Source organism: Desmodus rotundus, chromosome 7 (genome assembly GCF_022682495.2).
Source record: "Desmodus rotundus isolate HL8 chromosome 7, HLdesRot8A.1, whole genome shotgun sequence".
In the NCBI taxonomy this organism is placed as follows: Eukaryota; Metazoa; Chordata; class Mammalia; order Chiroptera; family Phyllostomidae; genus Desmodus; species Desmodus rotundus.
In genome coordinates this window covers 116,426,219-116,439,114 of record NC_071393.1, presented here as the reverse complement: position 1 = coordinate 116,439,114, position 12,896 = coordinate 116,426,219, and the positions used below count along the sequence as shown (strand labels likewise).

The following is a 12,896-nucleotide window of genomic DNA, read 5'->3' as shown; positions in this document are numbered from 1 at the left end:
TTCCCTTCCCGTCTCTCTCTCTCTCTCTCTCTCTAAAAAAGAAGAAGAAGAAGAAATTAAAAATAAAGAGGTTTGAAAGAAAAAGTTAGTTACTTTGAATCACTTCTTTAAATGGTTGCCATGAAGTTTTCTTCAGGAAAGCGCACACCTAAAAAGAACAAATGCCACAAGTTCAATTTGTTAGCTGCTCGAATGATGTTTTGGACTAATTACTTTTAGTTTTCTTGAGTGTCTGCTGTCATTCCTTTTCCCTGGGAAAGGAATTCACAAAAAGCAATGTTATGGGCTAAATTATGCACCCCCCCATTCATACATTAAAGTCTTAATCCCCAGTACCTCAGAATGTGACTAGATTTGGAGATACGCCTTTAAAGAGGTGATTAAGGTTAAATGAAGCCGTTAGTGTGGGCCCTCATGCAGCGTGCCCCAGTGTCCTCATAAGGAGAGGAGGTTCGGGACCTGACGTGCATGCACAGTGAAGAGAACACCTAAAGACAGGGAGTAGGAAGCCATCTGCGAGACGAGGGGAGAATCTGCAGAAGAGATCAACCATGTCTTACACCTTGATCTCAGACTTCTAGCCTCTGGAACTGTGACAAAATAAACTTCTGTAGTTTAAACCACTCGGTGGTGGTTTATTGTGGCAAACTAATACAAGCAACAATCAGGATTTTGCTTCATTAGCTTCAGAGATCTCTTGATTGGTTTGGTTTATATATCAAATGCTTACTGGGTTTGACAAATTTGTCACAAATTCCAATTTTTAAAAATGTTTCAATGAAAATGAGACAAGCACTGGTTAATGATCCCCATATCGCCTATTTTCAGTGTTCTTGGGGTTCCATTCTCATTCTGTTAGAAAAGAAGCTGCGGTGGTATTGGGAAGACACCCCAAAAAGCAGTGGAGGGCGTCTTGGCGTCCTCATCTGTAAATTGAGACTGTGGAGGAGATAGTTTCTCAGTCTTCCTAGCTCTTAAACGACATATAATTTGATAATACAGAAGGTTCTGGATTTACTCATTCATTGAGTGCCTAACATAAGCCAGGCACTGTTCTTGGCCACGGGGATACAGCAGTAAACAAAACAGACAAAATTCATACCTTTCTGCTGCTTACATTGTAGTGAGAGAAGACAACAAGCAAATAAAATAATTTATTGAATTAAATGGTACGTGCAAAGGAGAAACAAAAAGAGGAAACAAAAAAACAAAAGTAAAAATTGCTGGAAATAGTTTTTCACACCATACTAAAAGGGTAAAGGATTGGGAATACAAGGCACAAGTGTGAAAAGACCTTGGGACCCAACGAGTGCGCGTGCGCCTTGGGGTGTCACGGACGACAGGGACTTCTCGGCAAGTCGCTGAAGCGCATGCTCTGAGCGCCCGCGTGCACGAGCCTCGCGAGCCAAGGAGCGCGCAGCTGGCGTCCGTGGCGGTTGGTATTTGGCGTTGGTAAAGCGGGATTTGAGGTGACTTAGGGGGAAGCAGGGGACGAAAGGAGGATTCCGGGAGCTCTCCTAACACTAGCAGCGTCGTGGCGACCGCTGCGGGTCGGCTCTCGGCACCCAGGAGGCCTCGCGGCCTGCCTTTACGGCGCGAGCCCTCGTCGGGGAGTGCGGGGTTTAAGGTTGCGAGTCAGGGGAGGGGCAGGGGCGGAGTGTGAGCGCGGCGGGGGGGCGGGGCGGGCGAGGGGGCGGTCTGCGGCCGCGGGCCCGCCCCATCCCCCAAAGCCTTATTACCTTGTCATTTCTTAGAACTCGCCAGGTCTGCGATTATAGCTCTCTTGATTTTCCTGGGATTGGAAAAACTGGCCCTACCACCAGCGAGCTGTCTAGCCCCTGCTGTTCTCCCGCTTCGGAAGAAGGGAGGGGACCTTTAATTGCACTATAATCTTAGTGTTTCTTTTTCTTTTTTTCCCCACCTAGGAGAAAACTTAAAAATCAAGGTTAGACAGCCCCTTACCATCATTGTTATTGCCAAGGCAGTTTGTGGCTATTGTAAAGACCAAAAGTAAAAGGATATTAGTAATAACTTTCTGAAAACTTTTTATCAAAGTAAATACACGAACAAGATTTAAAAATCAAACGACAGAGAAAGGCTTATAATGAAAAGACATTTTCCTGCCTTATCCTTTCCCATTCTGTCTTTTTCCCCTGAGGTAACTACACTTAACCATAATGATAATAGTTATTAATAATAATCTCTTAATTCCCATCTCTTCTTGATACAATAATTCGACTTTATTTCCTCCTATTCCTTCACCGTATTACAGTGTCTTCATACTTTATTAAGAGTTGTAAAAGTCATGGCTATTGTGTAATATATAAATGTTACGAAACTAGCGTGGATTTTTTTTGTGTGAATAATTTCTAGCTAATGTTTTTTAGCAGAACTTAAGCATCTGTTTTTGGTGAAGTGATTAGAATTTCAAACACTGTCTTCAAGGATTAACTTCAAATGTGACTATGATTTCACTTTAGGGCATGTGGAGTTTAGAAGGAATCGGTGAAAATTATGAAATTATCAGTGCTGCTTTCGATGCCTCAAACACAAGCTGCGTGATCAGAGCTATAATTTGTTTGGTTTTGCTTTACATGGTTTAATAAGAGATTTCATTTACGTCAGATGGTGTTTTTTCCTGGTGCTTCAGAGAAATGGGTAATGCTGTGCTAACTCTGAAGCTTTGATAATGTGCACACGTGTCTTGTTTTCCTCCCCCAGGCAATTCCTTGCAGTCAGAGAAGGAAACCTCGGCCTGGCATTTGCTCCCACTTTCTACCCGCCATGATCAAGCGCTTGTCAGATGAAGTACAAGCCAAACTGCGTTCTGGTTTGGCTGTGTGCTCCTTAGGCCAGTGTGTCGAGGAGCTCGCCCTCAACAGTATTGATGCTGAAGCAAAATGTGTGGCTGTGAGGGTGAATGTGGAAACCTTACAAGTTCAAGTGATAGACAATGGATTGGGGATAGGGAGCGATGACGTAGACACGGTGGGGACTCGCTATTTTACTAGTAAATGCAACTCTCTACAGGACTTGGAGAACCCGAAGTTTTATGGTTTTCGAGGGGAGGCCTTGGCCAGTATAGCAGACATGGCCAGTGCTGTGGAAATTTCATCCAAGAAAAGCAGGACAATGAAAACTTTTGTGAAACTGTTTCAGAATGGAAAAGCCCTGAAAGCTTGTGAAGCTGACTTGAGTAGGCCAAGTGCTGGGACAACAGTAACAGTGTATAACCTGTTTTATCAGTTACCCGTAAGGAGGAAATGCATGGACCCTAGACTGGAGTTTGAGAAGGTTAGGCAAAGGGTAGAAGCTCTCTCACTCATGCACCCTTCCATTTCTTTCTCTTTGAGAAATGATGTTTCTGGTTCCATGGTTCTTCAACTCCCTAAAACCAAAGACATCTGTTCCCGATTTTGTCAAATTCATGGACTAGGTAAGTCCCAAAAGTTAAGAGAAATAAATTTTAAATACAAGGATTTTGAGCTTAGTGGCTATATCAGCTCTGAAGCCCATTACAATAAGAATATGCAGTTTTTGTTTGTGAACAAAAGGCTAATTTTAAGGACGAAGTTGCATAAACTCATTGACTTTTTATTAAGGAAAGAAAGTATCATATGCAAGCCAAAAACTGGCTCTGCCAGTAGGCCAGTGAATTCAAGTCCTCGGCATCGGGCTAACCCAGAACTCTATGGGATATATGTGATCAACGTGCAGTGCCAATTCTGTGAATATGATGTATGCATAGAGCCAGCAAAAACTTTGATTGAGTTTCAGAACTGGGATACTGTTTTGGTTTGCATTCAGGAGGGAATGAAGAAGTTTTTAGAGAAAGAAAAATTGTTTGTGGAGTTATCAGGTGAGGACATTAAGGAATTTAGTGAAGATAATGATTTTAGTTTACTCAGTGCTACTCTTCAGAAGCATGTGTCCCCTGATGAGAAGTGTGAGCAGGTTAGTTTCCAAGAAGCATGTAATAATATTTTGGATTCCTATGAAATGTTTAATTTGCAATCAAAAGCTGTAAAAAGAAAAGCTGTAGAAAACATAAGCACACAGAATTCTGGGGATTCAGAAACGATCAGAAAAAGGACAGATGATTCATTTTTGTATACATATGGATCAGACGGCCCAGGTCATAGGGAAATGACAGAGTCAACTTTACCAGGCAAAGATAGCTTTTTCTCAGAAGCAAGCATCTTAGAACAAGAGAGAGCTGACGCATCAGAGTCGGGAGGAAATGAGAAATGTAAAAAATCTTGCTTGGAACTTAACTCTTCAGAAAATCCACGTGGAACTGGTTCAGAAATGTTTGCAAGCCCTTTCCAGACATTAGATCGCTTTGAAGAGGATGGAGAAGATCTAGAAATACAGAAAGTAGATACTACTGTTAATGGCATGGCTGCCGACATCCTGAAAAATAAGAGCATTGAGAATCACCTAGAGATGTTTAAAGGTCCTACTGAAATTGGATGCCAGCCTCTGCATTTTGAGAGAACATCACTGAGAGTACATGGTGCTCAGTGGGAGCAAGAGAAAAGAAAAAAAGAACCTAGTAATTGTGGAAGAATAAATGCTTTTAGTTATGGGCAAATTAAATTAGGTTCCACTGGCTTTATAACTCATGTGGTACAGAGTGAGCGAACTAAACCAACTGAAACAGAACATTTATTTCAAAATTGTGTCCAACCTGGTCCTGTGAGTGCCAAAGAAGCATTTGGAAATAGAGCACACCATTCAGCTGAGACACCAAACATCAAAGATTTAACCAGTGCTTTAAGCAAAGAATTTGCTCAACTGCCCAACAAAAAATTGTGCAGAACAAATATAAGTTATAGGCTAGAGAGCAAACCTATACCAAAAACTGCGTATTCTTGGTGTAATGGTAGTAAAAGAAAAGGTGAGTTAATTGGCTCCTCCAGACCCATAGCCCCTAAGAAGCTAAGCTTAAATTCACAACTAGGATCTTTAGAAAAGTTTAAGAGGCAGTATGGGAAGGTTAGAAATCCTCTGACTACTGAAGTGGAGGAAAATAGTAATTCTGAAATCACTACCAATCTCAGTCCTCAGGTTGAAGCTGGCATTCCCCAGAGAGACAAAAACCCCTTAGACAACCTGGACATGTGTAAAGTCACTACTATGAAACACAATGATTCAGATAGTAGTTGTCAACCAGTAAGTCACATCCTTTATTCAGAAAACTTGCTCCTCTCCGAGGGTGAAGACAGACTGGAACAACAGATGCCTTGCTTCAGAGAAAGCTCTGTAACACTAAAGGGTCTATCTCATTTTAATGGAAAACCTTTGGATGTTGAGAAGTCATCTGAATCACTAGCCTCTAAATTATCCAGAATGAAAGGTTCTGAAAGAGAAACTCAAACAGTGGAGATGATGAGTCATTTTCTTGAACTTCCACAATCAGATTCCAGTAAGAAAGACAGTGACTTGTACAATGGGTTATCCCTGGATCCTTGTATGTTATTTAAAAATGAACTTAAAAAACGAGAGGATGTCATTATCCCAATGTCAGACTCTGTCACACAGAATAATTCCTTCAATAAAGATAGTGAAACATATTCTAATAACAGTACAACAGAGAACCCTGTGGTATCAGAGGCAGATTTGGTATTCCCCTGTAATAATCCTGCAGTTAATAATAAAGATCCGGATGTCCTTATAGCTTCAGGACAACAGGTGGGAAGTCCTAACTCTCCCAATGGAGTGTTAGTGAATCCCATAGACAATTCCACAGCCAACCCTAATGGAACTTGTGTTCAGAGCGAGGAATCTACAGCGAGAACTCACTCTGAAAACGAAGAGTCAAACCCATGTTCTTTGGATTGGCAGCAGCATTTTGATGTAGCCCTTGGAAGAATGGTTTATGTCAACAAAATAACTGGACTTAGCACATTCATTGCTCCTACTGAGGACGTCCGGGCTGCGTGTACGAAGGACCTGACGACTCTGGCAGTGGACGTGGTACTCGAGAATGGTAAGCGCCTGATGTTCACTGGCGGGAGATGCTTCTGAAGATGACCTCAGCAGATAGACCATTTTGAAGATTAACTATAAAATGTTTTATGATATATGAAGATTCTCTAGGTCCAATACTATTTAAATCTAGAAATACAGTGAAAAATTGTTATAAAGTGGAAGTGTACATACATAGGTGTGTCTATGGGTGTATATACGTGAGACAGTTTTAATTTTTTTAATCCTCACCCAAGGATCTTTTTAAAATTGATTTCAGAGAGAGAGAGAGAGAGAAACATTGATGTGAGACAGAAACATGAATCGATGCTTTCCATACCCACCCCGACGGGGGATCCAGCCCGCAACCTTTCTGGAGAACTGACGATGCTCCAACCAACTGAGCCACCTGGCCAGGGCGAGGCAGTTTTTAATGAAATGGTACAATTAATGGTAGAGAAGATCCACCGCTTCCCAAGCCCACTTCCCCCTTGCTCCCAAACACATAACTTTCCTAGAAATTTAAAGGGACCTACCTGCAATGAGTATTTTTCGGGAAGTTGCTCTCTGCAGCCCCCAGGTAGACAGCCAGAATGATCCTGTAATCACCCTAGGTTTCCCAGGAAAATCTAAGCCTCAGTACAGTACTGAAAGTATGTTGATTTTTTGTTTTTTTTTTTTTAGAAAATAGGACTTGACCATAATTTTTTTGGAATATCGGTTAAATACGTGCCTTCATAGCTATACTTTTCAAATGTATTTTATTATAATGCATATGCTAATCCACTTGATCTGTTTATTGTATAAGTAGCTATTATTCAGGAAGACGGTAATGTGGCTTTTAGACCATTCCACAAGGCTACAGCCGAGGCTAGACTAGGACTCTGAGTTCTCAGGTCTGCATCAACATTAAAAGTGACGTTTTTTGGCTGTGTGTTCAGAGCCAGATGTTGGGAGATGGTGAAACTGATTTCCAACAGGCTGTAATCCTGGTTTTGTACCAGGAGGATGAACATTAAGTGTGCACCCATATTAAAAGTCTTGAATGCAGCCAAAGAATGTAAATTACTGGAATGTAATTGCAAATTAACTTACAATTTCTCTTTAGGATTAATGTCTCTGGAAGGAGGCTCTGATTTAAGATTAAATAAGATCTTTATTTTTCAGTGGGTTCCAGTTTTCTTTCCTTATAAAAAAAATAATCACTGTAGTAAATTTCAAAGTCTTAAATAGGAGAAAACCCTTGTCTTTCATCGTGCTCCTGAGACTGTCAGCTTGCTCCGAAAGACACATGAGTTTGTCAATCTGTGTAGTTTTATGTCCTGATTTATACTGAATGCTTATCAGAGGTAAATCTAAGGAACTGGCGCCTCCTCTTCCTGAAATGCAGCTGCTTCTGATACGGTGATAAAAAGTAACTGGATTCCATTAAACTGAGATGGCTGTCGCTAAACAAAGGGGAAAATCTCGGTTGCCTGCCATAACTCAGCTACACATCTGCTTCCGTTAAATACATCTAGATGTTTCAAAAACCTTCAACCTACCTAACTTTCTGCATTTAGCGAGTTTTGAGGGTCATGTTGACTCAGTTTCATGATGAAAAATAAAGTATTTTGAATATAGAAACAAGTTCCATGAAAAGATGGCTCCTAAGTACCCTCCATACATGAAATGTTACCTTTCTGGAAATGGCTGATGTATAGCAGGAGATTAAGACATTATTAAACTATACATAAAAACATAAGATGCCTCCGGCCGGGTGGCTCAGTTGGTTGGAGCATTGTCCCATGTATCAAAAAGGTTGTGGGTTCAATCCCCCGTCAGGGCACATATCTGGGTTGTGGGTTTAATCCCCAGTCAGGCCACGTAAGGGAAGCAACCGATTGATGTTTCTCTCTCATATCGATGTTTCTTTGTATCTCTGTTTCTCTCTCTCTCTCTTCCGCCCACCCTCTCTCTCTCCCTACCCTACTTCCCTCTCCCTCTTCCTCTCTTTAAAATCAAGAAGCATATCCTTGGCCGAGGATTAACAACAGCGTAAAATGAACTGTCAGGAGGTAAATGTAACCGTGTAGAAAGAGGGCACAGAAAGGTAGTTCTCAGGAGCTGTGTCAGGTCCCCAGGCCCTGGCGGTTTTCCTTTTTAAAGTGCCTTTAACTCTGCAGCCTTATTTCGCTCCTGCTTTGCTTTTCTCACTCTGTTTTAATCTTCTCCAATTTTTGTCCAATGGATTTATCTTTTTGAAACAATAGTTTCATTACGTTTTGCCCCTGTTCAAAAAACTGTCAAATTCAGCGTTGTTTCTAAAACACAAATCTGATCGTCCTGCAGAGAGGAAGGTACGTGCGGGCCGGATCTCACCGGACTTTGGAGTTTAAATTGAGAACTTATTATTCATGTATCTATCCATTTATTGCTGTTGACACAGTGCTAGGCCTGCCACATTGCGGGCTAACTGGCTTTGCTTTCCAGAGTTTACAGTCTATCGGGGCAGATAGCTGTCTGCTCTTGATCTCAGCCTAGGGCTGAGAAGCGATAGAAGATAGCCTCTAAATATAATTACGATATGATGAGGTAAATGCTGTTATAGATACACATATTGGGGTAAGAGACGTAAATCGGGGACCCGTGAAGGTTGTGCTCAGTAGTGAAGGGTGACAGTAGCACCACTGTGTTTAATTCAGTGGCTCTCAACTGTGGCACTTGTGACACTTCGGACAAAATGATTCTTTGCTGTGGGGTTTGTCTGATACATCGAAGGGTGTTAGCAGCATTCGTGGCCTCTATCTGCAAGATGCCAGCAGCATCCCTCACCCAAGCTGTGACAACCAAAAGTGTCTCAAGATATTGCCGTGTGTCCCCCATGCAAAATTACCCCCTGTTGGGAATCAGGTACAGATTTTTCAGTCTGTATTCTGCCCGGTGCAGATGGATAATGGGACTAAGCATTAATGGAGGTTTCTAAGTTAGCAGAGTGACTTCCTTAACGAACTTCTGACTCTCGATCTACTGTTTAGCAGTCTGTCTTAGGCCTTCATTCCGTTTGTACAGAAGGGATTTTAACTTGTAATAGTTTATTTATACTTTGAGTTCAAATGCTTAGGCTTTTCTTTTTTTACATTTAGGATCTCAGTACAGGTGTCATCCTTTTAGAAGCGACCTTGTTCTTCCTTTCCTTCCTAGAGCTCGGGAAGAGAGCACTGTGATGAGACAGCATAACAGAGGTAGGGGTGATGGCAGGGATTGCTGGGACACAGCATGCCACCTAACTGAAGAAATAAAAAGGAGAGAAAAAGCAAAGCAGGGCTGTATTATTAAGCTTGATCGGTGCCAGCTGTGCCTTACTGGAACCAGGAATACCCCACGGTCCTATTTAACAGCAGAACTAAGTAATTGTGTGTGTGCATTTAGATCAGAAATTACTTTCTCAGACTTCAAGTCAATACTGGGTGATTATGCAGTCTGTGGTGTCTTGTGATTGAGAGATTTTTCTTATCTTTAAAGATTGGAGTGTGCTCCATATTACTGTAGTTTTATGTAAGCAAAACTCGTAAAAAACAAAACAAAACTACAGACATGTTATTTTTTCTTTTCTTTGTTTTTGAAAATAGATAAGTTGTATTTTTTTACTAAAGGAAGTGAGGCCACTAATTTGAACCAGTTTCTTCTGGACTTCTATTCTGAAATATCTCTTGAAAACAGTTTGGAGAAAAAGCTATAATGCCAGAAGGAAGATACAGTCATCAACTGCAGTTAAAAGTAACAGATAAAAACAATGCAGAGATACAGCAGACTCCGAACCTTTGTAGAATATGGGACAGTGTGTCTGATCTTTGGTCTTTAGGCTGTACTGCACCAAATATGAGATGCCCTTCACCTTTTTCCCCCGAGGCTCTTGACGCCAGCTTGACCTGTCCCCTTTTGCAGGAGATACTGTGGATGCCGCTGTCGGCAGAGAATCACTTCAGTCTTTGTTCTCAGAATGGGACAATCCAGTGTTTGCCCGTTACCCAGAGGTGGGTCTGTAGCAGTTTCTCTTGGCTTGTTAATTGAATTTCATTTAAGTTGGGTATGGGCATGACTGACTATACCGATTTGTAATTATGAATGGAAAGTGGGTATGTTTTCACATAATTTATTTGGAAATTAATGCTTCATGTAGAAAGGAGGAAGCCGAATTCATAGCACTTTGGGAGCTCAGCTTTACTTTTGGATTAAACATGTAGTCAGTGTGGGAATAGTGAAAGTGTTTACCACTCTTAAAAGCCTCTGGCAGAATATTTAGGGTGGGGATAGTAAAAACTGTTATTAAATGAAGTAGTGAGTCTTCTACCGGAGGAACAGTTCATCGTTGGAACTGAGTGTATGTTCTCCTGTCAGTGGGTGATCACAGAACGTACTATGTTGTAATGAGGGTGAGGGATACATGAGCATTTAATTATTGATTCTTCAGTTAAGATGTCTTTAAGGACTTGATCACGGAGCCTAGACAGATTGTTATTCCGAAATAATACCGGTTTCTGTGAGTAATTTTGTTCCTAGGCCCTTTCGAATTTCCATAAGTTCTCTGAATTCAGCCCACCTCCAGTAGGTTCTGTGAAAATGAATGTTTTTAAAGCACTTTGAGACCTTTGGTAAAACAGTTCTGCAGACATAAAAATTTCCATTGAAGTGACATTTGTGCTGGGTCTCCCTAGGTGGCCGTCGATGTCCGCAGTGGGCAGGCTGAAAGCCTAGCGGTTAAAATCCACAACATCTTGTACCCTTATCGTTTCACCAAAGACATGATTCATTCGATGCAGGTAAAGGTTGCCCTTGAAGTCTCATAAAAATATATACATGAGCCCCAAGCGAGACTCACTCTTGTGAAATTGGATTTATTTAATGATTTGGACCACCCTGGTCAAGGCACATGTGTTCTTTTATATCTTACTGGAACTTCATCGTCAGAAGAAAAAGAAAAGGACTAAATTAATTACAAAGAAAAAAACGTCTGTAGCGGGAGCAGGTTTGGAGGGATGAATTACGGATTTAGGCTTGCAGTTTCAAGGTTTATATATGGACTTTATATTTTGACAATAATTTATAAATCAATTAAGTTCTACAGAGATATTGTCCTCAAATGTGCAACAATGTCCCTTTTTAAACAACCCTATATTGTGTGAGGCTACAAATGACATGGCTTAGGAGATGTCCTAGACTGAGGAGTTCCATTAGCAAGAGGGGCCTCTGGGCGCACCTGCTTTTCTAGGTTGCCCTCCCTCCACACCACGCTCTGCATGACTCCGCCTCCTTGTTTACAGTATGGGAACACGTTAGGGGGTTAGACAGACTAGGAGGGAGGTGAACTCCTAAGCACTTGATCCCAAAATAGGCCCTGGGGTAGTGGTATAGATTAGGGGGTGTGAGGGGAGCCTCATCAGTACCTGGACAGAGAGGAGCCCCAAGGCCTGCAGCCGGCTTTTTAATTTACCGCTTTAATGGGCTAGCTCTTTCAAATACTTTTCCTTGCTTTTGTATAAATTGTTAACATTTATTTCAGGCCTATTTGTCAGCAATCTCTGGTCATATTAATAATTCTCTGGTTATGGTACACATTAAGAAGGGCCATTCTGTCAGGAACACCTCAGGTCCACTCTCAAGTTTTGTCAGCATGTCCCTCTTAGATGCCCCAGTCTGTGTTCCTTGCACGTCTCCTGATCACTCTGCCTGCCTGTTCTTCCACCCTTCCCGACGCTGCCCTCGGGTTCCCCGGCACTTCTCTTCAGCACCTGTGAAAGTCACACTGCAGACAACTCTGAATTAAATAGAGTTTTGTCTCTCTCTACACAGATAAGCCTTTGTTAATTTTTATTTAATGTTGTACAACTTATTTCAATGTGTGGCAGGTTCTACAGCAAGTGGACAAAAAGTTTATTGCCTGCTTAATGAGCACTAAGACTGAAGAGACTGGTGAGGCAGGTAAGAACGGGGGTCAGCCTTGGCTGCTAACCAGCCACTCTTTGGACAGCCTCCCTTTAAGGTTACTTTTGTACACGGAGTGCACTGCAGTGGTTTGGAAAGATTAATCTAAATTAATCTAAATTAATATTATGAAATGACAGTTTTAAAGCACATTTAGTTTTGTAAACGTACACACACATATATAAGGTATACATATCTTAAGTACATGTTAAGCTATTAAACAGTAGTTACTTTGGGAGTGAGAATGGAAGTAGGCAAAGGGGGAATGTCATGTTTTACTCTTTAAATATTTTGTGTTTTAAATAATGTTTTTACGTATTCCCTTTATAATAGAAAGTTCACATTATATGTGATGAGCTATACTATATCTATCAAAAGTTATATACAATTTCTTGGTGACCTGCTTTAATAAAATAATAATAGTTTGTAAATAATAATGAACTCATTCAATAAATATTCGGTGCCAATTGTATGCCCAGGACTGTATTAGGTCCTAGGGATACAATGGTGGGGAAAAAATATGTGGAGGAGAAACAGGTAACTAGGCAAATGTTAAATATCTCTAGCTAGAGTTACGGGGGAGAGAAACATGCTCTCAGAACCTGTATGGGGAGATCTTTAATAGCCAGGGGGGTGAGGGAAGGTTTTCTTGGTAAAGAAAAGAGCGTGCAAGTGTGAGTATGAGTTAAGTAGGGGAGGAAGAGAGGGAGGCGTGTTCTGGGCAAAGGGAGTAACATGCGATTTGGGATTCCCTCTCCTTCACGAGGGGAGGCCGGGCAAGTGCAGTTGGAGTGAGAGCAAGAAGATGAGGACAAATCTCAAATGTCTCAAGTGCAATTTCAAGTTTGTCTTTGTCCCAACACCAACTGGAAACAGTTGAAAGCTTTCTGTTTTGTTTTTTTTACTGTTTCTCTGATGTTATTTTTGCGGTGGCTCATGTTACATCGTATTTGCATTTTGAA

At 41.3% G+C, this 12,896-nt stretch overlaps 1 protein-coding gene across 19 annotated transcripts in view; it reads left to right on the top strand.

The window, feature by feature from the left end:
* Positions 1-1,391: 1,391 nt before the first annotated feature.
* MLH3 (mutL homolog 3) overlaps positions 1,392-12,896 on the top strand; it is a 33,568-nt gene continuing 22,063 nt past the window's right edge. For 14 of the 19 annotated variants that reach the window (XM_071222068.1, XM_045201231.3, XM_071222067.1 and 11 more), the window contains exons 1-6: positions 1,392-1,435; positions 2,722-5,992; positions 9,096-9,194; positions 9,898-9,986; positions 10,668-10,772; positions 11,859-11,931. In XM_071222068.1, the coding sequence (XP_071078169.1) occupies positions 2,785-5,992; positions 9,096-9,194; positions 9,898-9,986; positions 10,668-10,772; positions 11,859-11,931 (3,574 nt within the window). In that variant the 5' untranslated portion in view covers positions 1,392-1,435; positions 2,722-2,784. The other 5 variants (XM_045201241.3, XM_053927824.2, XM_071222069.1 and 2 more) reach the window with 5 other exon arrangements.